Source organism: Panulirus ornatus, chromosome 23 (genome assembly GCF_036320965.1).
Source record: "Panulirus ornatus isolate Po-2019 chromosome 23, ASM3632096v1, whole genome shotgun sequence".
Classification (NCBI taxonomy): domain Eukaryota; kingdom Metazoa; phylum Arthropoda; class Malacostraca; order Decapoda; family Palinuridae; genus Panulirus; species Panulirus ornatus.
The window spans coordinates 6702850-6730214 of NC_092246.1; the positions used below are offsets into that span (position 1 = coordinate 6702850).

Genomic DNA, 27365 nt, shown 5'->3' on the forward strand with positions numbered 1-27365 from the left:
TGTCAAAAGACAGAAACACAATGTTGCCATAGGTCAAGAAAAAGTCATGATTTTTTAATTTATAAGGTCAGAAAAAGTTAGGGAATTTTGAAAATGATCTGGTGAATTTCAAAGCCCAGGTTTTTTGTCAACTTTGCTTTTAATATCATGCTACATCTACTAAAAAAGAGCAGCTTATTGAAACTATGTGCAGTTCTGACAAAATGGCATTTTGAGTTGGTTGTTAGGAGGCCAGTTGTAACCTTTGTGTTGCTCACATAGCATGGTAGATACTAAGGGATCACTATGTCCATTGTCGTCATCCATCTGTCTATCCATCATTGGGAGTCACACTTTGACCTATTGCTTAACCATAGTCACAACTTGAAAACAATAAATCAGATACTCATGAACCTGTATGCAGTTGTGTTACAACATCTAAAGAATTGAATGATTTCAGATCGATAACCTTAGTCAGGATTTTGCCAGTATTATACCTATTATAAAAAGGTCTAACCTGTAACTGAATCTGTCTTATAATTTGAAGAGAATTCAACTAATGGCCATTTTATAATGTTGTCTCCCAGCATCTTTATAAGTGAATGGCTTATGATTTGTAACCCTAGTTTGACTTGTATGTCATGTATGATAATTGATAAAATGGAACTTAACCTGGCTCAGAACTTGAAGATTATTCCACCTTTAGTGATGGAACTCAATACACTAGCTAGCTATTTTCCAACCAGTACCTCCTGGTTATCTCATTTGACCTCCAGTTATTATGGTGCACCAATGATGACACAAGTGTTCCGTTAAACACCCTGTCTGCTCTTACATATTTAAGTGTAAAGTGAACTGTAATTGTTGATGTCATCATCTTGATTTAGGTGATCTAGACAGATGATATGATTTTATGTTAGATTGAATTGAATCAGTTGTTCAGGAAAATTTTACTTTTGTGTGAAAAAGTTAGAGAATTTTATATTACAAGGTACTGAACCATTTATCTGGAAAGCTTGGGACTGGAGGCAACCTGGATTTCAGGATTTTCTGATTTTCTGGAACACAGCCAGATATGTATGTAAAATATAAAATAAAAAATGTACAGAGCATCAGATTGGGGGAGAACAGTGTGGTTTCAGAAGTGGTAGAAGATGTGTGGATCAGGTGTTTGCTTTGAAGAATTTATGTGAGAAATACTTAGAAAAGCAAATGGATTTGTATGTAGCATTTATGGATCTGGAGAAGGCATATGATAGAGTAGATAGAGATGCTCTGTAGAAGGTATTAAGAATATATGGTGTGGGAGGCAAGTTGTTAGAAGCAGTGAAAAGTTTTTATCGAGGATGTAAGGCATGTGTACGTGTAGGAAGAGAGGAAAGTGATTGGTTCTCAGTTAATGTAGGTTTGTGGCAGGGGTGTGTGATGTCTCCATGGTTGTTTAATTTGTTTATGGATGGAGTTGTTAGGGAGGTGAATGCAAGACTTTTGGAAAGAGGGGCAAGTATGCAGTCTGTTGTGGACGAGAGAGCTTGGGAAGTGAGTCGGTTGTTGTTTGTTGATGATACAGCGCTGGTGGCTGATTCGTGTGAGAAATTGCGGAAGCTGGTGACTGAGTTTGGTAAAGTGTGTGAAAGAAGAAAGCTGAGAGTAAATGTGAATAAGAGCAGGGTTATTAGGTACAGTAGGGTTGAGGGACAAGTCAGTTGGGAGGTAAGTTTGAATGGAGAAAAACTGGAGGAAGTGAAGTGTTTTAGATATCTGGGAGTGGATTTGGCAGCGGATGGAACCATGGAAGCGGAAGTGAATCATAGTGTGGGGGAGGGAGTGAAAGTTCTGGGAGCAATGAAAAATGTGTGGAAGTCGACAATATTATCTCAGAGAGCAAAAAGTGGTATGTTTGAAGGAATAGTGGTTCCAGCAGCATTGTGCGGAGGAGGTGGATGTATTAGAAATTGAATGTTTGAGGACAATATGTGGTGTGAAGTGGTTTGATCAAGTAAGTAATGAAAGGGTAAGAGAGATGTGTGGTGGTACAAAGAGTGTGGTTGAGAGAGCAGAAGAGGGTGTTTTGAAATGGCTTGGTCACATGGAGAGAATGAGTGAGGAAAGATTGACCAAGAGGATATATGTGTCAGAGGCGGAGGGAACGAGAAGTAGGAGACCAAATGTGAGGTGGAAAGATGGAGTGAAAAAGATTTTGAGAGATCAGGGCCTGAACATGCAGTAGGGTGAAAGGCATGCAAGGAATAGAGTGAATTGGAACGATGTGGTATACTGGGGTCGACGTGCTGTTGATGGATTGAACCAGGGCATGTGAAGTGTCTGGGGTAAACCATGGAAAGTTTTGTGGGGCCTGGATGTGGAAAGGGAGCCATGGTTTCGGTGCATTATACATGACAGCTAGAATCTGAGTGTGAACGAATGTGGCCTTTGTTGTCTTTTCCTAGCGCTACCTCGTTCACATGTGGGGGAGGGGGTTGTCATTTCATGTGTGGTGGGGTGGCGATGGGAATGAATAAAGGCAGCAAGTATGAATTATGTACATGTGTATATATGTATATGTCTGTGTATGTATATATATGTATATGTTGAAATGTATAGGTATGTACATGTGCGTGTGTGGACGTGTATGCATATACATGTGTATGTGGGTGGGTTGGGCCATTCTTTAGTCTGTTTCCTTGCACTACCTCACTAATGCGGGAGACAGTGACAAAGTATGATAAATGAATATAGATAGAAAGTAGAGCCTTGTCAAATGAACAAGATGCATTGTCAAGTATGTACCAAGGAATGGTATCAGCTTCACTGCTGTTTATGACAATAATATCAGCCAGACAAAGAAGTAAAAGAAAGACATGTTTTGTTGATGGCACGAGAAAGTGAAATGATAGAATGAGACAGGAAAATTGCAGTAGAACTTAGATATGATTTTTAAATGTACAGAAGAGAACTTGGTGGAATTTGATTATGAAAAATTTGAATAAATGTCATGGAACATTACATTGTTAATGCTTAGCAGAAGAAATTAAAAATGAAGAAATATCCAAGACCTAGGAATCATCATAAATGAAGAAATGGACTATAAAGACCATATCGAAAAGATTGTACTATCATTCCTAGTAATGAGAGATGTGACAATGCATACATTCACCCCGACAGAAAGTTCTGGGTAAACCCAGAATTGACAACTATGTAATATGTGTGAGTGCAGAAAACAACAGCAGTGTTAATCAGGCACAATATGTGGTTGAGTGCAGTGTGCCTTGCTACCCACAAAAACTCATTGCAGGGTACTCTGTCTCTCTCATCCTTGGATAAAGGATCATGCAGCAGCTCCTTCCCTCTGATTTCCAACTTATTTGCAGCATCATTAATGTTATCATGAGTGTATTGGCAAGTTAAAACTTTATGTGAAGAGGAACTTGTTTCCTTTCCAAAGCAAGACCAAACCCCTTTTCGTTCCCAGCTTCATCACACACACATATTTTCAGGATTTTTCATCATCTCTGAATCCTGTTTTCTGAATGATGTACCCAATCAATTTTTGAACTAGAAAGCGCACAGATTTTTTTCTTTTTTGTTATTGGTTAAAAAATATTGCCTGTTTCCTACAAAGGATTTCTTGGGTACTGAAGAACTTTACTTTCATGTGCTTGCAGTACAGGGTAGCCAGTGCATAAAGATGTATTATGTAATCATGAATATTTTCTGGAAGAGAAAAATCCCATATCCTTAGATGTCTTTATACTTTTGTTATAATGCAGGTTGTTGCCTTCTATTGGACTTGTGGCTTGGATGTATGCAACAGTGGCTCGCTTCTATGTCAACGGGCCGCTTTGTAACACATGGGACTACGTGCAGCGCGCATGTCAAAAGTACTGGTGGAGAGACATCTTACTGGTCAATAATTATATGGTAGACGATGGCGATGTAAGTTTAAGGTCAAAAAAAGAGAGTTAATGGGAGGGGGGAAGGGAGATAAAACTACACACACACACACTTACACACGCATTAGGGGAATTTAGATCCTCATGGTTACAGAGATTCATGGATACTAGTTTTTAGAGAGTATACAGGAAAATTGACTCTACCAACATGTAAATGAACGGACTAGGGTGAGAGAGACTAATATATCAGCATTGCTTGATCTTAGGTTCATACCTGCTAGCATGAATATTAAGAATATTTTATGAAATGTGATCATGTGATGGTCAAGTTTAATTATATGATGAGTGAGTATACTGTATTAAAAGAGCAGAGGTGAAACAAGACCTAAAGAGGAGACTAATCAATATATTTATAGTATCATAGATAGGGAAACGGAGTTCAGTAGCCAGGAACCAGGGCATTGTGATGAGAGGTTCTCTGAAATTTATCATGGAGTAGGAACATTCACACGATGTGTTCTGAACAAGATGTTAGCATTACTCCAGCCAGACATAATTTGCAGTGTATCATAACAGTAAGGAACATCTTTTTTCTTTTTCTTTTACACTATTCGCCATTTCCCGCGTTAGCGAGGTAGCGTTAAGAACAGAGGACTGGGCCTTTTTTGGAATATCCTCACCTGGCCCCCTCTGTTCCTTCTTTTGGAAAAAAAAAAGGAACATATATATATATATATATATATATATATATATATATATATATATATATTTTTTGCCGCTGTCTCCCGCGTTTGCGAGGTAGCGCAAGGAAATAGACGAATGAAATGGCCCAACCCACCCCCTACACATGTATATACGTACACATCCACACACGCAAATATACATACCCATACATCTCAATGTACACATATATATACACACACAGACACATACCTATATACCCATGCACACAAGTCACACTGTCTGCCTTTGTTCATTCCCATTGCCACCTCACCACACATGGAATAACATCCCCCTCCCCCCTCATGTGTGCGAGGTAGTGCTAGGAAAAGACAACAAAGGCCCCATTCGTTCACACTCAGTCTCTAGCTGTCATGCAATAATGCCCGAAACCACAGCTCCCTTTCCACATCCAGGCCCCATAGAACTTTCCATGGTTTACCCCAGGCGCTTCACAAGCCCTGATTCAATCCATTGACAGCACATCGACCCCGGTATACCACATTGATCCAATTCACTCTATTCCTTGCCCGCCTTTCACCCTCCTGCATGTTCAGGCCCCAATCACTCAAAATCTTTTTCACTCCATCTTTTCACCTCCAATTTGGTCTCCCACTTCTCCTCGTTCCCTCCACTTCCGACACGTATATCCTCTTGGTCAATCTTTCCTCACTCATTCCCTCCATGTGCCCAAACCATTTCAAAACGCCCTCTTCTGCTCTCTCAGCCACGTTCTTTTTATTTCCACACATCTCTCTTACCCTTACATTACTTAATCGATCAAACAATCTCACACCACACATTGTCCTCAGACATTTCATTTCCAGCACATCCACCCTCCTACGCACAACTCTATCCATAGCCCACGCCTCACAACCATACAACATTGTTGGAACCACTATTCCTTCAAACATAGCCATTTTTGTTTTCGGAGATAATGATCTCGACTTCCATACATTCTTCAAGGCTCCCAGGATTTTCGCCCCCTCCCCCACCCTATGATTCACTTCCGCTTCCATGGTTCCATCCACTGCCAAATCCACTCCCAGATATCTAAAACACTGTACTTCCTCCAGTTTTTCTCCATTCAAACTTACCTATCAATTGACTTGACCCTAAACCCTACTGTACCTAATAACCTTACTCTTATCTACATTTACTCTTAACTTTCTTCTTTCACACACTTTACCAAACTCAGTCACCAGCTTCTGCAGTTTCTCACATGAATCAGCCACCAGCGGTGTATCATCAGCGAACAACAACTGACTCACTTCCCAAGCTCCCTCATCCCCAACAGACTTCATACTTGCCCCTCTTTCCAAAACTCTTGCATTCACCTCCCTAACAACCCCATCCATAAACAAGTTAAACAACCATGGAGACATCACACACCCCTGCCGCAAACCTACATTCACTGAGAACCAATCACTTTCCTCTCTTCCTACACGTACACATGCCTTACATCCTCGATAAAAACTTTTCACTGCTTCTAACAACTTGCCTCCCACACCATATATTCTTAATACCTTCCACAGAGCATCTCTATCAACTCTATCATATGCCTTCTCCAGATCCATAAATGCTACATACAAATCTATTTGCTTTTCTAAGTATTTCTCACATACATTCTTCAAAGCAAACACCTGATCCACACATCCTCTACCACTTCTGAAACCACACTGCTCTTCCCCAATCTGATGCTCTGTACATGCCTTCACCCTCTCAATCAATACCCTCCCATATAATTTCCCAGGAATACTCAACAAACTTATACCTCTGTAATTTGAGCACTCACTCTTATCCCCTTTGCCTTTGTACAATGGCACTATGCACGCATTCCGCCAATCCTCAGGCACCTCACCATGAATCATACATACATTAGATAACCTTACCAACCAGTCAACAATACAGTCACCCCCTTTTTTAATAAATTCCACTGCAATACCATCCAACCCTGCTGCCTTGCCAGCTTTCATCTTCCGCAAAGCTTTTACTACCTCTTCTCTGTTTACCAAATCATTTTCCCTAACCTTCTCACTTTGCACACCACCTCGACCAAAACACCCTATATCTGCCACTCTAACATCAAACACATTCAACAAACCTTCAAAATACTCACTCCATCTCCTTCACACATCACCACTACTTGTTATCACCTCCCCATTAGCCCCCTTCACTGAAGTTCCCATTTGCTCCCTTGTCTTATGCACTTTATTTACCTCCTTCCAAAACATCTTTTTATTCTCCCTAAAATTTAATGATACTCTCTCATCCCAACTCTCATTTGCCTTCTTTTTCACCTCTTGCACCTTTCTCTTGACCTCCTGTCTCTTTCTTTTATACATCTCCCACTTATTTGCATTTTTTCCCTGCAAAAATTGTCCAAATGCCTCTCTCTTCTCTTTCCCTAATGATCTTACTTCTTCATCCCACCACTCACTACCCTTTCTAATCAACCCACCTCCCACACTTCTCATGCCACAAGCATCTTTTGCACAAGCCATCACTGCTTCCCTAAATACATCCCATTCCTCCCCCAGGGTAAGTAAAGGGTAGGAGGTCTAGAGGAAAGTGCAAGGGTTGAAAAGAGGGCAAATGAGAGTTGGGTTGAGAGAGTGTCATTAAACTTTAGAGAGACCATAAAATTGTTTTGGAAGGAGATTAATAACGTGCGTAAGACAAGAGAATGAATGGGAACATCAGTGAATGGGGCACGGGGGAAGTAATAACAGGTAGTGATGAAGTGAGGAGATGGAGTGTGTATTTTTGAAGGTTTGTTGAATGTGTTTGTTGTTAGAGTGGCAGATGTAGGGTGTTTTGGTTGGGGTGGTGTGTGAAGTGAGAGGGGTCAGGGAGAGTGGTTTGGTTAAGAGAGAAGTGGTAGTGAAAGTTTTGCGGAAGATGAAAACTGGCAAGGCGGCGGGTTTGGATGTTATTGCAGTAGAATATGTTAAGATAGGGATGACTGTATTGTTGATTGGTTGGTTAGGATATTCTACTGATTTTACAGTTTATGCTATAACTCTTTAGAAATGCCTAGCATTTTAAGAATATGAAATAAGCACAGGTCATATGAAATTTTAGAGGATAATCAACTTACAGAGATGACATTGTAAAACTTACTTCTCAGGTGGATGTTTTAATTCAGGAATTCTGATATATAGTAGTATAGGCAGTAGTTAGTAGACAACCAGCAACCAGGGAGGTATATTACCAGTACTATCCGCCTGGGTATTGCAAGGGTTAGTGACAGCTGCTTAGTGAGCCAGCATTTTATTGGTTGTCAAGTTGCACTCCTGTGACCCAGATAGCTGTCTTTTCTTTTCACCTCACCCACATATGGACTACTGGCATTCTGTCCACAAACATACAATCTCTCCTAGTTATATATAACACGATAACATTCAACTCACACAGCTCATTCTTTGTAAGTCAAGATTTTCTTGTGATGAGTGCTATGGGCTAGCCATGCCTTTTGGCAAAATGGTTGGAGCAGAAGATAAAAGTAGTCTCTAGGAATATTAGGTAGAAGCTTCTGGAAACACTGCACTAGAGTTGCCCTCTGCCAGTGGCCTGTTCAGAGTGAGGCACTAAAGGCTAAGAAGCTGCACTGGAGTTCACTAGTTAAGGAGACTCTATTTCCTTGGCCACCCCCTTGAGGAAGTTCCATTTGGAACAGACATCCAAGATATAAATAGGATTTTGATAATATACTCCTAACTTTCACACTCATGTCTTAATAACTTTATGAAATATATATCTCACCTTTATTTTTCACTTCACAACAGTGAAGTATATCACCTGTTATTCCACAGTGTCTTGGTCAGACTTGGTATATAGCAGTAGACTGTCAGCTTTACCTACTGGCTCCACTGTTCATCTTACCCCTTTATTACTTCAGTTCTGCAGGTAAATATCTGGTGCACCTTAAATCCTCTATTGTCATCATTATCACCAACTGCTTCATCAGTAATAGTGGAAACAAGAGTATTAAGCTATTTGCAGATATGCTACACCATGTGTCATCATTTTCAGGACATATGTTAATTTGCCAGAATATCTTTTCACCATTTGATTTTGTTATAGTGTAAGATTTAATTGAAGAGGAGCAATTAACTAAGTCAGACCTCTCCCATGGTATGGTCTAGGAAAGGTTTGGCTATACTTGGTGACTCTTGTCTCCGTCATCACACCTGCTGCCATCACCTATGCTAAAGACCTACCCCCTACTGGCCTGATGACAGCTGAGTAAGTTCTCTACTCATGAACATCTCCATTTGTTAAATGTATCTGTTTTACTTGTTAAACACTTGTACAATTTTCCTTACGGTGATGTCAAAATGACTACCAGTGTTAGACATTAATGATTATAATACTGCAATAATAACAGTAACAGTAAGTGAAGATAATGATTGTGTCATGTTTTGATTGGCAATAGTTACCTCATGTTATTTATATCCTTAATACACAGGCATTCTGCGAGATAAACAGTGCCTTACACTTGTTTGTAAATTTGGCAGTTCCCTTGGTATTAACTCTTTACTTGGCATAGAGGGAATATTTTTTCCATAGTATTCACCTTAATAAGATAGATGTAGATTTTTCCTGGTCATCCTCAGTTTTTAGGTGCCTGAGCTGTTACATGCACTTGTGAGTATTTAGAACTAATAATTGGGAGTGCATGGTATGTAAATTATTATATAACTAATGACAATTTTTTTAATTTTATTTTCTTTTTGTCATACATTCTTATTTACTCCATACTGTAATGTGTGAAGTAATGCTGGAATCCATGCTGTGTGCATATGGCTTAAGCCTGTCAGTATGCACCAAAGAGATTTTATATTTTGAACATTTTAGTTTGATTGGTTCCAGCAAGGCTTTCCAGCATGTGATCTCCCATGACTTGATTGAACCACAACAGGGAGGTCCTGACATACATAGACAACTTCATGATCACATCATAACAACCTTACACCATAGCAGCAACACCAAACATACAGCCCAACATTACGCATTTGGAACAATGACTCATCCTGACAAGAAAGCCTTTATATTCAGAGAAATCTTAAATCACTCCCAAAAATAAGAGCATTAAAACAGAACACACAGACCAAATGCCCCTTAGACCAATGAATGATTTGGATAAGTAAAAGAAACCATTAGCATTTTCTATAAACAATATATCCACTCCACCCCAAACTGCACCTGACTTGCCTGGTTGTTCACTATTGCAAGAGCATATGTAACAGAGCTGCAGACCCCTGAGAATACAGTACTTAGAACATTCACAGGCTGCCTTGCAGTCACATTTCATCTATGCAATGAAATAAGGTCCCCCCAGTACAACCCCATTTCATCATGCTTAGCTGTCAGTTCTGTGCAACATCACAAGACCCCTTCTATCCTAACCACTCCAAAACTAACCAACCCTCATGTAGAGATAAAAAGCTTGCCCCTGTCTTACACTTCAGCAACATCTAATCACAGATCCTCCTACCCCCAACAAATATAGCACTGACAAGTCACTGACACACACATGCACACACGCATGCACATATGTACTGATGTAGCCTGACGAGCACTAAATATCCTCCCCACCTTGCTTATAAACTTCATCCCGCTACATATGCACCTGTCAAAAGCCACTTTCCCCAGACAGACATGAATCACACTTTCCCATCAATACCCTGGATATCATCCATGCATACAACACTGCAAACACTAAATCAGCTTATTCAGACACATCCATACCCATAATGCAACAACCACAACGACATTATTAAACACTTGCTACTTAATTGCATTGTACTCTTCCCATGTAGAAGGACACTCAACATCTCAACACTTTACAATCTGTGTTCTTTTTTTTGTCTCTTTTCCTGGCATTGCCTCGCTGAAGTGGGGGGGGTAGCGATGCTGTTTCTTGTGGGGCGGGAGGGATGCCGGAAATGGATTGAAGGCAAGCAAGTATGGACATGTACATGTGTATATATGTAAAGGTCTTTGTATGTATGTATATGTGTGTATGTTGATATGTATATGTTATATGTTTTATTATACATAATCACTGTTTCCCATGTTAGCGAGGTAGTGCCAGGAAACAGACGAAATATGGCCTATCCCTTCATATGCACATATATATATATATATATATATATATATATATATATATATATATATATATATATATATATATATATATATATATATATATAAGTGCCCATATAGGCACATATACATATATATGCATATCAACATATACGTACATATACATGCACATACACAGACATTACGTACAAACATGTACATATTCATACTTGCTTGCTTTCATCCATTTCTGTCGCTACCCCTTCCCACAGGAAAACAGCGTCACTATCCCCTACTTCAGCAATGTAGCACTAGGAATACAAACAAAAAGGCTTCAGTCTCTTGCTGTCATGTGTTATGCACTGAAACCACAGCTCCCTATCCACATCCAGGCCGCACAGACCTTTCCATGGTTTACCCCAGACGCTTCACATGCCCTGGTTTAGTCCATTGACAGCATGTTGAACCCGGTATACCACATCGTTCCAATTCAGTATATTCCTTGCACGCCTGTCACCCTCTTGTATGTTTAGGCCCCGATCGCTTAAAATCTTTTTCACTCCATCCTTCCACTTCCAATTTAGTCTCCCACTTCTTGTTCCCTCCACATCTGACACATATATCCTCTTTGTCAATCTATCCTGATTTGGGAAACAGCGATTATGTATAATAAATGAATGTATATGATATATATTTACCATACTTAACCGCCATCTCCTGCGTTAGCGAGGTAGCACAAGGAAACAGACGAGGAATGACCCAAACCACCCACTTACACATATATATATACATGAATGCTCACATACACACATATACATTTCAATGTTAATGTGTATACATGTGTATGTGAGTGGGTTGGGCCATTCTTTCGTTTGTTTTCTTGTGCTACCTCGCTGATGAGGGAGATAGTGACTAAGTATGATAAATATAAGAATAAAACATTTTAACGTATACATACATATACATTCACAGACATACACATATACAAATATGAAAATAAAACATTTTAACATATACATACACATACATACACAGACATATACACATGTACATATCTATACTTGCTGCCTTCATCCATTCCTGTCGCCACCCGACCACACACGAAATAACATCCCCCCACACCTTCCAGCGAGGCATCACCAGGATCAGACAAAAAAGGCCACATTTGTTCACAGTCTCTAGCTGTCATGTGTAATGCACTGAAACCACAGCTCCCTTTCCACATCCAGGCCCCACAAACCTTTCCATGGTTTACCCCAGACACTTCACTTGCCCTGGTTCAATCCATTGACAGCGCATCACCCTGGTATACCACATTGTTCCAATTCACTTTATTCCTTGCAAGTGTTTCACCCTCCTGTATGTTCAGGCCATGATAACTCAAAATCTTTTTCACTCCATCCTTCCACCTCCAGTTTGGTCTCCAACTTCTTCTTCCCTCCACCTTTGACACATAATATCCTCTTTGTCCAGTTTGGTCTCCAACTTCTTCTTCCCTCCACCTTTGACACATAATATCCTCTTTGTCAATCTTTCCTTACTCATTCTTTCCATGTGTCCAAACCATTTTAACACACCCTTTTCTGCTCTCTCAACCACACTCTTTTTATTGCTACACATCTCTCTTACCCTTTCATTACTTACTCAATCAAACCACATATTGTCCTCAAACATTTAATTTCTAACACATTCACAGCCCAATCTTTAGCCCATGCCTTGCCACCATATAAGACTGCTGGAAGCACTCTTCCTTCAAAATACCTATTTTTGCTCTCCGAGATAACATTCTTGCCTTCAACACATTCTACATCACTCTAAGAACCTTTGCCTCCTCCCCCACCCTGTGACTCACTTCCACTTCCATGGTTCCTCTGCTGCTAAGTCCACTCCCAGATATCTAAAACACTTCACTTCCTCCATTTTTTTCTCTGTTCAAACTTACCTCCCAATTAACTTGTCCTTCAACCCTACTGAATCTAATAACCTTGCTTTTATTCACATTTATGTGTGTGTGTGTGTGTGTGTGTTTGTGTGTGTGTGTGTGTGTGTGAGTGGGTGGATGGGCCATTCTTCGTCTGTTTCCTGGCGCTGTCTTGGTGACGTGGGACATGGCAATCATGTGCAATTAAAGACATATATAAATTAGGTTATTTTTCTCTCTTCTGATAATACCTTAGTTACTTTACAATAAGTTAACAAACTTGTTTGGTGGTTTTGAGAAAGTGTATCAGTGTAGCCCAAACAGGAAATTTGTTTCTTGATGTTTGAATGTTTTTATTTTCTGTAGCACTTTTTTGTCTCACTTCCTTCAGGTAAATTCTGACAAACTGTTGCTCTTTCAGGAACACAGATGCTTACAATGATTTGATATACTTTGTTCCATGGTCCCGTGCATCACCATGGATAGTAGGGATCTGGATGGGCTACATCCTGCATCTTCAGGGCCAGAAGAAGGTCAAGATTGATATGGTAAAGTTCACAAATATTTGTAGAATTATTTCAAAATTTCATCTAAATAATCCAAAAGGAATTTCTTATCCCTGCTTCATTACACCAAAGTTGAGAAGCAAGTAGGTCTTTTTATTTTCTTATATGAAGATGCAAATTCAGCAAAATATCAAAGTATATTATCACCTCCCATCGGTTTTCAGTGATGAAAAACCTTGATTTTTATGGTGAACATTTCCTTGAGAAGTATGTTAGCATGATACATACATTATATTGACCAATTTTGTATTGATTAGTTCAGGAATTCAAGAGATTTTACTTTTATGGAAAAAGCAGGAATCTGAAACTGGTACTGAGCCATTCAACACATTAGATGTATGTGAGAATACACACATTCTCATGTACATCTGTCATCATGTAAAGTTATGACTGAAATGGTACAGCAGTTTTAAATCTATTACTTCTTTGAAAAGAGGAATTTTTTTTTTAATTATTAGGGATAAGGTGGCTTTTTTGAAAAGAAATTTTTTTTAATTTATTAGGGATAAGTGCAGTAGACATGACAGCTAGAGACTGAGTGTGAACAAATGTGGCCTTTGTTGTCTTTTACTAGCGCTACCTCGCGACATGCAGGGGGAGGGGGCTGTCATTTCATGTGTGGCGGGGTGGCGATGGGAATGAATAAGGGCAGACAGTATGAATTATGTACATGTGTATATATGTATATGTCTGGGTGTGTGTATATATATATATATATATATGTATATGTTGAGATGTATAGGTATGTATATGTGCATGTGTGGACATGTATGTATATACATGTGTATGTGGGTGAGTTAGGCCATTCTTTCGTCTGTTTCCTTGCACTGCCTCGCTAGCGCGGGAGACAGCGACAAAGTATAATAATTAGATAAAGGTGACAGGGTAGCAAGGTAAAGTTGTTATCTGAGGAAAACAGTCTTCCCTGCTCTTTATCAGCCTGCAGTCTTGGGTGATAGTTCTGCAGTATTGATCCTCAATAAAGGTGCGTTCCTTTGTGGAAGTGACCCATTCTATGTAAATGGGAATAGAGTTAATGAATATGTTTTTAAGTAATGGTTCTGGGTTTTTCAGTGTATATAAAGCCTGCATTGTGATGGAGATCCTTAAGAACACCCACAGCTGTGTTAGGAACTGAACACAGCTAGAAGAGTAGGAATGTAAAGCCCCTCTATCCCTTATGTTGATGTACTATATTCTCAATACCTTTATTCACAGGCAAGACCAATTAAGAAGTGGGTTTTTTTAAATATAAAAACCTTTCCTTCCAGCAGGAAAGTCATTACCTTAGTTCACAGCCTTCCTTGCAGGAGGAAGAGGTTTCAAAGTCTCAGAACCCATTATTTTATAATGATAGCCTTTTCATTAAAATAATCATGCCTTCTTCAGTTATTCAGTTCAGTGGTTATTCAAAAAGATTTAAAGAATGTAATAAGCTAAATGAGGAAAACTGTGAATTCTTACGTGATACATAAGTTTGATAATTTGTATAATATAAGAGAAACTTTAGAAAATGGGGTCCCACAAATGTGGAAATCCCTCCCTTTATCATAAGGATAGATAATCATTCCCCTTTCTCTTTAAACACAATTGCTAAAAAGTCCCACTACTTCCTCAGAGAAGCCAGGAATGCTAAGTGGTTTGAGTCTCATACTGAAGGTAATATATACAAAAGCTGATGGACGTTAGTACTGTAAATCGAAATGAGCTAGTATTCAAAGGCCAAACCAAGAAAAACAAACCCAGTATTTTGGAGTAATGGAGATGGAACATATTAAAGATACCAGATCTGACCTTATCTGTCTAGATGGGTACCTTATTGCAAAGAGGGAGAAAAAAGAAAGACAGAGGGAGATTAACTCTGTTTAGAAGCACTGACATTATGATGGTTGTTTAATTTGTTTATGGATGGGGTTGTTAGGGAGGTGAATGCAAGAGTTTTGGAGAGAGGGGCAAGTATGCAGTCTGTTGTGAATGAGAGAGCTTGGGAAGTGAGTCAGTTGTTGTTCGCTGATGATACAGCGCTGGTTGCTGATTTGGGTGAGAGACTGCAGAAGCAGGTGACTGAGTTTGGTAAAGTGTGTGAAAGAAGAAAGCTGAGAGTAAATGTGAATAAGAGTAAGGTTTTTAGGTACAGTAGGGTTGAGGGACAAGGCAGTTGGGAGGTAAGTTTGAATGGAGAAAAACTGGAGGAAGTGAAGTGTTTTAGATATCGGGGAGTGGATTTGGCAGCGGATGGAACCATGGACGCGGAAGTGAATCATAGGGTGGGGGAGGGGGCAAAAGTTCTGGGAGCTTTGAAAAATGTGTGGAAGTTGAGAACATTATTTTGGAAAGCAAAAATGGGTATGTTTGAAGGAATAGTGGTTCCAACAATGTTATATGGTTGCAAGGTGTGGGCTATAGATAGAGTTGTGCGGAGGAGGATGGATGTGCTGGAAATGAGATGTTTGAGGACAATATGTGGTGTGAGGTGGTTTGATTGAGTAAGTAATGAAAGGGTAAGAGAGATGTGTGGTAATAAAAAGTGTGGTTGAGAGAGCAGAAGAGGTTGTTTTGAAATGGTTTGGTCACATGGAGAGAATGAGTGAGGAAAGTTTGACAAAGAGGATATGTGTCAGAGGTGGAAGGAACAAGGAGAAGTGGGAGACCAAATTGGAGATGGAAGGATGGAGTGAAAAAGATTTTGTGTGATTGGGGCCTAAACATGCAGGAGAGTGAGAGGTGGGCAAGGAATAGAGTGAATTGGAACGATGTGGTATACTGGGGTCAACGTTCTTTCAATAGATTGAACCAGGGCATGTGAAGCGCCTGGGGTAAACCATGGAAAGTTTTGTGGGGCCTGGATGTGGAAAGGGAGCCGTGGTTTTGGTGCATTATGCATGACAGCTACAGACTGAGTGTGAACGAATGTGGCCTTTGTTGTCTTTTCCTAGTGCTATCTCGCACACATGCGGGGGAAGGGGTTTTCATTTCATGTGTGGTGGGGTGGTGACGGGAATGAATAAAGGGCAGATAGTATGAATTATGTACATGTGTATATATGTATATGTCTGTGTGTATATATATATATATGTATACATTGAGATGTATAGGTATGTATATGTGCATGTGTGGATGTTTATGTATATACATGTGTATGTGGGTGGGTTGGGCCATTCTTTCGTCTGTTTCCTTGCGCTACCATGCTAACACGGGAGACAGTGACAAGTATAATAAATAAAATAAATATTTATCAGGAGGATAATGCCCCTTGACCATCTTTCATACTCACATACTTATACTTATGTATATCTCTGTTTTTAAACCTGTTTTAAACTAGGTATTCCCAATCACCACACACACACACACATACACACACACACACACACACACACACATGCTTCCTTCCTTGGGATGCTCTTCTATCCTTATGAGACTCCTGCTTTGTTCATGGCTCAGGCAAGTGCTGATTGATCAGAAGTGTTTCAATGGGTAGTATTAGATGGTGTCTCAGCCAATTAGATAGTGATACATTACTGCTGCTATGTATGGGTGTCCTAGCAAATTAGAAAATGTCATGTGAGTGTTGCTGTGTAAGATTGTGTTCCATCCAATTAGAAAGTGATATGTGACTCTTGCTGTGTATGATGATGTCACAGTTAAATGAATAAAGATATGTGACTATTGCTGTGTATGTTGGTGCCCCAGCTGATAATGGTATGTGACTGTTGCTGTGTATGATGGTGGTCTAGCCAATTGGTGAGTTCTCTGTGACTGTCACAGTCTGTGATGGTGGCCCGGCCAATTAAAAAGTGTTATTTGATTTGCCATGTATGATAGTGGCCTAGCCAATTGGAGTTATATATGAGTGTATGATTGGTGCCAAGCCAGCTGAAGAGTGTTATGTGACTGTTCCTGTGTATGATGGTGGCCCAGTCAGTTAGAGAGTTATGTATGAGTGTTTCTGTGTATGATGGTTGCCAGGCTAGCTGGAGAGTGTTATGGGATTGTTGCCATGTATGATGGTGGCTCACCTGGCTGAAGAGTGTATTGTGATTGTTATGTATGATGGTGGCCTAGTCAATTGGAGAGTGATATGTGACTGTTGCTATGTGTATGATGGTGGCCCAGTCAATCAGTGAGTTATATGTAACTGTTGCTTTGTATGATGGTGCCCCACCTAGCTGGAAAGTGTTTTGTGATTGTTACTGCATATGATGGTGGCTTAACCAGCTGGAGAGTGATATGTGACTTATCGTGTGAGATGGTGGCCCAGCCACCCGGAAAATATTTTGCAACTTACTCTGTATATGATTGTGACTTAGCCAGATACTAATTGTTATTATCACCATACCTGGTGATGCTCTAGCCATGAACTAACTGATTGGGACTGTTTAAGTAATTGTTGATGGCTTAGCTACCTTCTCATAAAATGAAACTGTTACAGTGGATGGTGGTGGGTGGATGGACAGTGGCTGTAAGTACGGGCCTGTTGGTGGTGTTTGGAATGTGGAGCTACAACACCTTCCCAGCTAAGGTTGATTATGATGTTATGACACAGGTGGTTTATGCAGGACTGCACAGGGCTGCCTGGGCTGCTGCACTTGCTTGGGTTGTTTATGCTTGCCACAATGGCTATGGAGGTCAGTAAGGATTCAGTAACATTTGATAAGTTTTAGTATAAGTGAACTGGCTATGGAGGTCAGTAAGGAGTCAGTAACATTTGATAAGTTAAAGTTTGAATATCATAAGTGAACATCCATACCAGCCATCTTTGGAAACAGTTACAGATTCAAAAGCTTTTAATCTGTAAAGGCATGTTCTGCATTGTGCACTTAGTGATAAACATGGTATCCCCATGTATTTGCACCACTTTTATGTAAACAATTGTTGTCCATTATTTACAGTTATTTCCTGTGGCAAATGCATATGATTTTATGCAAAACCTACTTACATTAGAAAATTGGTGATGTAAAGAAATGCTTGTATGACGACACCAAAACAGCCTCTTTTGAGAACAACAAGGCATACATGGGTCAGTTGACATCATTAATGCCAGAAAACTAGGCTTGATGTGATATTGACTGTGTGGTATATGGATGGTGTACCTTATGAAAGTCTGCTCTTTGTACAAAACATTACTAGCACAGTTATAAAAGTTTTGTCATTTTTTGGTTTTGTTTCACTATCAAAATGCTCACTATTGTTTTCAAGGGCAGTGCAAAATACTTTTGTGGTGTCACTTGCTATACTGTACCAATCTTGGTTTATTTGAAGATCTGTGCAAAGAAAATTGAAATCTTGAAGATCAAGTTTATTATACAATCTAATATGTTTAAGAGTTCAGTAAAGGCCATACAAACCTCATTTAGTGAACCATTGAAAAAAAAAAAAAAGGGAACACTGACAGTCAAAATTATCAAAGATGATATTATTGATGATATTATTAGGGGAGAAAAGAATACTACCCATGCATTCCCTGCAAATTGTAGAAAGCGACTAAGAAGGGCAGGAGCAGATGGCTGGAAATACTCCCTTCCTGTATAACTTTCCAAAAGAAAGAACAGGAGCATGGAGCCACAAGAGGATTATTCCCTCTGAGGCTCTGCCATTTGTTCTTGATACTACCTTGCTCACACAGGAAATGGTGAACCGTTATGAAAAGAATTATTTGTTATCCTTAAGGTTTGCCACCAGAATTGCCATATTTTCCAGAAGTGCAACTCCTGCCATTATAGTTCAATTTTGATAATCATGTTACTGTATGAAGGTACTTTATTGATACTTAGGTTTTGTCTGTGTAGCTATCAAATTCAGATGCAGACAAGTTCACCACAGCAATAAGGTTTACCAAATGTTAAGATATAACTGATTATGTCCATTCCAAGAAAATTCACCAGCTGTTACCAAAGTAAAGTTCAAAGACAAATGTTTATGCTCTATTTGAATCAGATGAAGGATAGTATCTACTAAATACAAATGCACTTCTTATTTTAGACCAACTATAGTCTGATTTCCATTCTTGGATTAGTGAAGTGTGTGGTAATCTGTAATATGTACCTTTGTATTATATATCTTTTGTCATTTATACCTAAAATAACTATGACTACAGCTAAACTGATTGCCACAGCTGTGTATCAATTATGATTTAACTCTCAATAGTGTTATGAAATGCTATATAGTGCCCGGTCCACCTTGATTTACAACAGATTCATAAAATAGCAAGCATAAAACATTTTGATAATGAATATCTAAATTTACTCTTGGCATAACATCACATATTATAGATTATTACTAAAATGAACTGTTAAGTACAGTCCAGGTTACCATTGAAAGGCATAAATATAAAAGATATTAATCAACAGACAGGTGTTGAAATGTCATTCTTTACTGGAAACAAAGGAAAGCAATCTGGTCAGAGACAAATGTGTTTTTTTTTAAGACAAGAATGTTCCTTTAACTCACAGATAATCTCATTTATAAATTATTGTAATAATGATACAGGAAATTATCTATTTATGAAAGATTTATACAAAGGTGTAGCAGTCAGTTTTAAGAAAATTTTATTTGGCTTGAGAAATATGATTTAAATGTTACAACATCATTGTCTTATTTTGCTTGCAGTGATGTAAAATTCAGTATCTCTTTTGTGCAAAATATTTCTTGTTTTACAAATTGAATTACTTCCCCTCAAGGAATGCTAAAATTCTTAAAAGTTTATGATTTAGGGCTTCTTTTTCATTTTAGACCAGAGAGCCCATTCTTAGTTTTACTTGTGATATACTTAGCTTTGTTAAATTTCATCTTAAAACTTGTTAACACAAGCTGCATGTCTGATTTTTATCTAAAAGCCTTTTTTTTTAAGTCACTCTGTGCCCTTGTTCTTAGAAACATACTTTCTAGTGGTAACAAATATGTGTATTTTTAGAGTCTCAGTTCACTACCATAGGTAAAGCTGTCAAGAATTACATTTGCACTACATTGAGACTATTACCCATAACTTCCTGTCAATATTATGGTTTTTAATAACTAATATGCTTTTTTTGTTGACTTAATTTTTCTTATTTACAGAAACTATTTTGGTAACTGAGAATGTTTTCATGAGGATTTGAAGCATACTGCATGATACATAATAACTTTTCCATAGGTCAGAAAAAGATGATGTATATTTACAGTATCCCTGGGGATAGGGGAGAAAGAATACTCCCCACATATTCATCACGGGTCATAGAAGGCGACTAAAGGGGGTGGGAGCGGGGGACTGGAAACCCTCCCCTCCTTGTATGTCAACTTCTAAAAAGGAAGCAGAAAAAGGAGTCAAGCATGCAGTGTTCATCTTCCTCTAAGGCTCAGACTTGGGTGCCTGAATGTGTCTGTGGATGTAACAAAGATGAGAAGAAAGGAATGATAGGTAGTATGTTTGAGGAAAGAAACCTGGATGTTCTGGCTCTGATTGAAATGAAGCTCAAGGGTAAAGGGGAAGAGTGGTTTGGAAAAGTCTCGGGAGTAAAGTCAGGGGTTGGTGAGAGGACAAGAGCTAAGGAAGGAGTGGCACTACTCCTGAAGCAGGAGTTGTTGGAGTATTTGATAGAGTGTAAGAAAGTAAATTCTAGATTGATGTGGGTAAACTGAAAGTGGATGGAGAGAGATGGGTGATTATTGGTGCCTATTCACCTAGTCATGAGAAGAAAGATCATGAGAGGCAAGTGTTTTGGGAGCAGCTGTGTGAGTGTGTCAGCAGCTTTGATGCACGAGACCAGGTTTTAGTGATGGGTGATTAGAATGCGAAGGTGAGTATTGTTGAGGGTATAATTGGTGTACATGGGGTATTGAGCTTTGTAAATGGAAATGGTGAAGGGCTTGTGGATTTGTGTTGGCTCAAAAAAGACTGGTGATTGTGAATACCTGTTTTAAAAGGAGAGATATACATAAGTATACATGTGTGAGTAGAAAAGATGGTCAAAGGGCATTATTGGATTACATATTAATTGATAGGCATGTAAAAGAGAGATTTGTGGATGTTAATGTGCTGAGAGGGGCAGCTGGAGGGCTGTCTGATCACTGTCTTGTGGAGGCGAAAGTGAAGATTTGTAGATGTTTTTAAAAAAGAAGAGAAAATATTGGGGAGAAGAGAGTGATCAGAGTAAGTGAGCTTGAAAAGGAGACTTGTGTGAGGAAGTACCTGGAGAGATTGACTTTAGAATGGCAAAAGGTGAGAGCAAATGACGTGAGGGGAGTGGGTGAGGAATTGGATGTATTTAGGGAAGCAGCGATGGCTTGTGTAAAAGATGCATGTGGCATGAGTAAGGTGGGAGGTGGGCGGATTAGAAAGTGTAGTGAGTGGTGAGATGAGGAAGTAAAGTTGTTAGTGGAAGAGAAAAGAGAGGCGTTTGGATGATACTTGCAAGGAAGGAGTGCAAATGACTGGGAGATGTATAAAGAGAAAGGTACAAAGGTTGAAAAAGAGGGTAAATGAGAGCTGGGGTGAGAGAGTATCATTGGAAGGAGGTATATAAGGTGTGTAAGACAAGAGAACAAATGGGGACATTGGTGAAGGGGGCAAGTGGGGAAGGGTGAAGGCATGTACAGAGCATCATATTGGGGAAGAGCACTGTGGTTTCCCATTACTTAGATGTATTCTGCTGATTAAAACTCATCACAACCAGTAGTGATCCCATGACATGTGTACGTAACTCCTTCCATGAAGCATCTCCCCAATCATAACCTTCTCCAGATCCATAAATGCCACATACATATACTTCACTTTCAGTAGATATTTCCAACACACATTCTTCAAAGTAAACATCTCATGCACACATCCTCTGCAGCTTCTGAAACTGCATTGTTCCTTCTTAGTCTGATGTTCTGTGTGTGCCACGACCTTATCAATCATCACTCTCCCATACAACTTAATTTGGTAAACCAGATTTAAAATATTTTAGGATAATAACAATACATCAGTTTATTTTTCTTAATTATAAGCAGAACACATTTGTACCAGTATAAATGTTAGTGCCATGCTTTTTGCTTTCATCTGATAACATGGCATACAGTCCTTCCTTCTTATTAACACTGCTGAAAAATTTCTTTTGCTAAAAGACTTTGTTGTAACATACATGTAAGAAGAAATTAGATTTATGTATTTCCCTCCCTTAAATAATTAATTTGGCCTTGGACTTTGAGACAGGGGAGCCTGTAGAGAGAGATAAAACTAGAGGATTGTAACTTGTGTGTCTGGGAGGAATGAATTGTTTAAGGCTGTTCTATTCATAGTTTATATACTGATGTTAGTGGTTTAGGTGCTAAAGTAATTTTTTTTTACTTGCTGTCCAGCAGGACCCCTCATAAGAAACATTATGCTCAATGTTACAAATCCTTTCTTATTCAAAGCACCAATTCTTTATTTTACATTTATTTTGCTGGTGTTGTATTCATGATTTAAGAAAATAGCCAAAGAGCTCACATTCAGTGCTTGTATGCTTATTCAAAAATGATGAATTAGTGTTTAGACTCCAAATACTTTTGATTCATACAAGCCCTGAATTTTACCATACATGGTTCAGTTATACACAGTAATACAGTAATTAAGTGGATTTGTCACTCAGAAGATTCCAGTCAGTCAAAGAATTATTAATCAATATAAAGCATTCTTTATCAACTGCTGTTTGCTAATAATATCCCTTCTTGTTTCTGTTTGCTGAAAATTTTTTTTTCAAAACTTGGTTTTGCAAGTGTAATTTACTTTGATACAATAAGTTGACATTGTCATGGTCATGTACTCATCAGTACTTTCAGTGGAATGATGACTCCACCATATCATCATGTGTTTATTTTTACTCTCTTGTAGTGCTAAACCTTTTCACTCACTTTATGTTCCTCTTTCTGTGAAAGGACTTTTATTTTGTGATTAATGTATCTTGTTATTATTCTGTTATAGGAGTGGTAGATGGGTTTCTGTCACACCCTTCTTGGCAACCATTGAGTCGCCTTACCTACACCATCTACCTAGTAGCTATGTCTCTGCAAATGGCCATAGTATGGAATGCCAGGACACCCTACTATTTCACACATTTTAACAAGGTACAAGATGACTAACCATATCTGTTTATGTCCTCTATTGGTTTTACATGCTTTATGTATGTTACCTGTATTGATGTTAATTTTCAGTGTCATCGCCAACATTATAGTGCCTACTGACAAGACTGAAGGACACACGTCTATACGGTTGTTAAGGTACCAAACAGTATTGCAATGATCTTCCATAGTAACTGACATAAAATGGATTGTAGGTTCAGTTTTAGTACATGCTCATGCCAGGGTTTGTAAAATCTCATGATCCACATGTATGAATATTGTGTGAACACTCACAGCTGGCTTGCATTTCATAAGATATATTTGCATCATGATAAAATGCACCAGTAAAATGGTATATCTTTTTATTTTACCCCTATTTCCAGAGGTTTAGGCTTCTCTAAAATAAGGGAAGGTCATCATTATAGGTTTTTCTCTTTTGTGACTGGGTTAGAATGAATTCAGCAAAATGCTAGGTGTTTGTCAACAGATATAATGGGTCACTGATATTTTTGGGGACTCTTCCATTGGCGAGGCAGAAAATAGGAAAGAACAGATGAAATGTTTGAAATCTTGTTCCTTTGGCTGATGATGCCAAAGAAGCTGAATTGTGAGAAAAGTATATAGTAGTATATAGCTGGTGGCTGATTCATGTGAGAAACTGCAGAAGCTGGTGACTGAGTTTGGTAAAGTGTGTGGAAGAAGAAAGTTAAGAGTAAATGTGAATAAGAGCAAGGTTATTAGGTACAGTAGGGGTGAGGGTCAAGTCAATTGGGAGGTGAGTTTGAATGGAGAAAAACTGGAGGAAGTGAAGTGTTTTAGATATCTGGGAGTGGATCTGTCAGCGGATGGAACCATGGAAGCGGAAGTGGATCATAGGGTGGGGGAGGGGGCGAAAATTTTGGGAGCCTTGAAAAATGTGTGGAAGTCGAGAACATTATCTCGGAAAGCAAAAATGGGTATGTTTGAAGGAATAGTGGTTCCAACAATGTTGTATGGTTGCGAGGCGTGGGCTATGGATAGAGATGTGCGCAGGAGGATGGATGTGCTGGAAATGAGATGTTTGAGGACAATGTGTGGTGTGAGGTGGTTTGATCGAGTAAGTAACGTAAGGGTAAGAGAGATGTGTGGAAATAAAAAGAGCGTGGTTGAGAGAGCAGAAGAGGGTGTTTTGAAATGGTTTGGGCACATGGAGAGAATGAGTGAGGAAAGATTGACCAAGAGGATATATGTGTCGGAGGTGGAGGGAACGAGGAGAAGAGGGAGACCAAATTGGAGGTGGAAAGATGGAGTGAAAAAGATTTTATGTGATCGGGGCCTGAACATGCAGGAGGGTGAAAGGAGGGCAAGGAATAGAGTGAATTGGAGCGATGTGGTATACAGGGGTTGACGTGCTGTCAGTGGATTGAATCAAGGCATGTGAAGCGTCTGGGGTAAACCATGGAAAGCTGTGTAGGTATGTATATTTGCGTGTGTGGACGTGTGTATGTACATGTGTATGGGGGGGGGGGGGGGTTGGGCCATTTCTTTCGTCTGTTTCCTTGCGCTACCTCGCAAACGCGGGAGACAGCGACAAAGTATAAAAAAAAAAAAAAAAAAAAGTATAATACAAATTTGTTCCTATCCACAAAAATCTTAGGTAGTTGTGTTTATACATTTATGAACTTACCATCATGACTATCACACATATATGCATACATAATCAGTGAAATAGTGAATGTTGGGCAAAAAGATATTGATTAAGTGAAGAGGAATTGGCAATATTTCCATTGATGGATGGAATCTAATACTCAAACACACCCATATTTCAGCATATATGGGGCTCTTCCATTTGTTGAAATATGTACCAAATTATTAGAGATAAACTTGGTCCCTTATATTTGGTGACCCACTGTCTGGTGATTCACTGAGACCATATCCACCTGAAGGAAAATGGGTTGAGAAAAAGCTTTCAGATCAGTCCAAAAAGAAAAGATAAATACCTTCACTGGTGGATTGGAGGCATACTGGAATCCATCTCACTGGGAGCAGGAATCCCAGAGCTGCACAGGGTAGATCCACCATGTCTAAAGTTAATTTTACACTGGTGAAAGAAGAGTGTTCAAGGCCTTTTTTTCTTTAATTTCCTCCAGTGAAAGGTTTCAGACCAAGGATAAAGTAGAGGCACCTTCATTACATCATGTGCTCTACCAGGATGAGCGAACAAGATGAGTTTCTTGATCTATGTAGAGAAATTTCTTGTTGAAAAGGGTTTTAGGGTTCCAGGGTGCACAAATGAATGATTCCTTGGGCAATCTTTCTTGAGGCCCACAAGATATCATAAGGGATTTAATGGGCAGAAGGTATGATGCTCTATTGAAACTTTCCAAGAGGCATGAATATCCATATAAAGGTGTTACCCAGCTCACATGAATATCTGTTTGGAGGTGTTAACAGGTAAAAGGCATCTATCTAGGTATGCCCCTTTCCTTTGGGAACTCCTTCAAGTTAGCCTCGGCAACAAAATAGTCTCCATAGCTGATGAACTCAAGTGCTGCCTCTGAGCCCTTTAGCATTTCGCCCTTAACAGGCAGAGGGCAACTCTTGTGCAGTATTTCCAGAGGCTTCTACCTAATGTTCTCACCAACTTCTACCTGATGTTCCAACCAACTAATCTTACCTAATGCTCACAGCTAAATGTTCCTACCTATTGCTCCTATCTAATTTTCCTACCTACTACTTTTGCCTATTGCTCCTATCATTTTGCTAAAAGGCAGGGCGACCACAGCACTCGCCACAGGAAAATCTAGAATTACAAAGAATTGTGTGAGTTAAGTGTTGTCACATGTTATGTTTGACAAGGAGAGATAATGTGTTTATGGACAAAATACCAGCAGTTCACATGTGGGTGGGGCAGAAAAAAAAGACAGCTATGTGGGTCAGAGGAGTGAAACTTGACAATCACTGAAGTGCTGACTCACTATACAACTGTCACTGATGTTCCTGATACACAGGAAGGTAGTATTGGTAATACACCTATCTGGTCAATGGCTGCCCACCATCTACTGCCTTGTGAAGGCCACTATTCTTAAATATAATATCTTACAAAGAAGTATGAAGACAAAGGGATCTAATGAGCCAACTAAAGGTAGATATCCAGTCCAAGTATCCACATCTCAAAAATATCCAAAATCTGAATGCCCCTGCATTCAAGATCCTGACAAAATGGCCCAAGTTTCCAAAATTTCAATTCAAGGTAGTTGCATGCTGTGCTTTCCACAGTTCTCCCTGTCATGTCAGTGATGTTGCCTTTGCTCTGCCATTATATTGATATCCAACAATTTTCCAGCCCCCAGTCTAGTACCTCATATTCTACATAATCATTAGACTATACCCATGTCAATAGTGTGCTAATTAAGAGTGGAGAGAAAGAATTTGGGACAGTTTCAATAAATGTTTTTCACATGTTTATATGTAGTATATATTTCCATGTATAACCCTTAGAAACCAGAAAACCCCATCAGGAAGATGGGTATCTGTGATAAATAGAATCCATTATTCAAACACTACTTAATATCATGGAATCTTAACAGTTCTACTTGTACAAACAATTTTATGTCCAAAAGTATCATGTCCCTTGATCCAAAAGGTAAACATTGATGTCCTTTGCATTTTAATATTATGCTGTCTGATATTTTATGTCTTATCTTATTGTAATGACATTAATGAGTGAAATAAACTACTGTAATTTCTTTTCCATGTCTGGCAGGTAGTAGAGACAGTTGGTGCCACCTTCATATCAGTACTAGTGGCAGTGCTGGTGTCCCTTCTTGTGGAGGGGCCTGTCATAGGTTTGGAGAAGTTACTCCTCACACCAACTGGTTAGTGTGCAGCACATTATAAGTCTTTATATCTAATCTAAATTTATGAGAGAACAGTAGAGAAAGAAGTGGAGGCTTTTCTTGGGCAGAATGAGCTTTAGTGACTTGGTTGTGGCATTTATGGATCTAGAGAAAGCCTAGAGTTGATTGTAGATGTCTTGCTGAAGGTAAATGGGTAGTTACTAAATGTAATGAAGAGTTTTTTACTGGAAGAGTAAGGCATGTCTCTGAGTAGGGAGCGAGGAGGGTGTGTGGTTCCCTGTGAATTCAGGTCTTTATTGAG

General features: G+C 39.1%; 1 protein-coding gene across 3 annotated transcripts in view; it reads left to right on the forward strand.

Annotated features, from left to right (window-relative positions):
* The window catches only part of LOC139756755 (nose resistant to fluoxetine protein 6-like), a 62431-nt gene that overhangs the window by 30676 nt on the left and 4390 nt on the right, over positions 1–27365 (forward strand). For all 3 annotated transcript variants that reach the window (XM_071676505.1, XM_071676506.1, XM_071676507.1), the window contains 7 exons: positions 3750–3915; positions 8408–8501; positions 8741–8840; positions 13025–13151; positions 17599–17794; positions 23089–23231; positions 26971–27082. In XM_071676505.1, coding sequence (XP_071532606.1) covers positions 3750–3915; positions 8408–8501; positions 8741–8840; positions 13025–13151; positions 17599–17794; positions 23089–23231; positions 26971–27082 — 938 coding nt within the window. The remainder of the gene's footprint in view (positions 1–3749; positions 3916–8407; positions 8502–8740; positions 8841–13024; positions 13152–17598; positions 17795–23088; positions 23232–26970; positions 27083–27365) is intronic.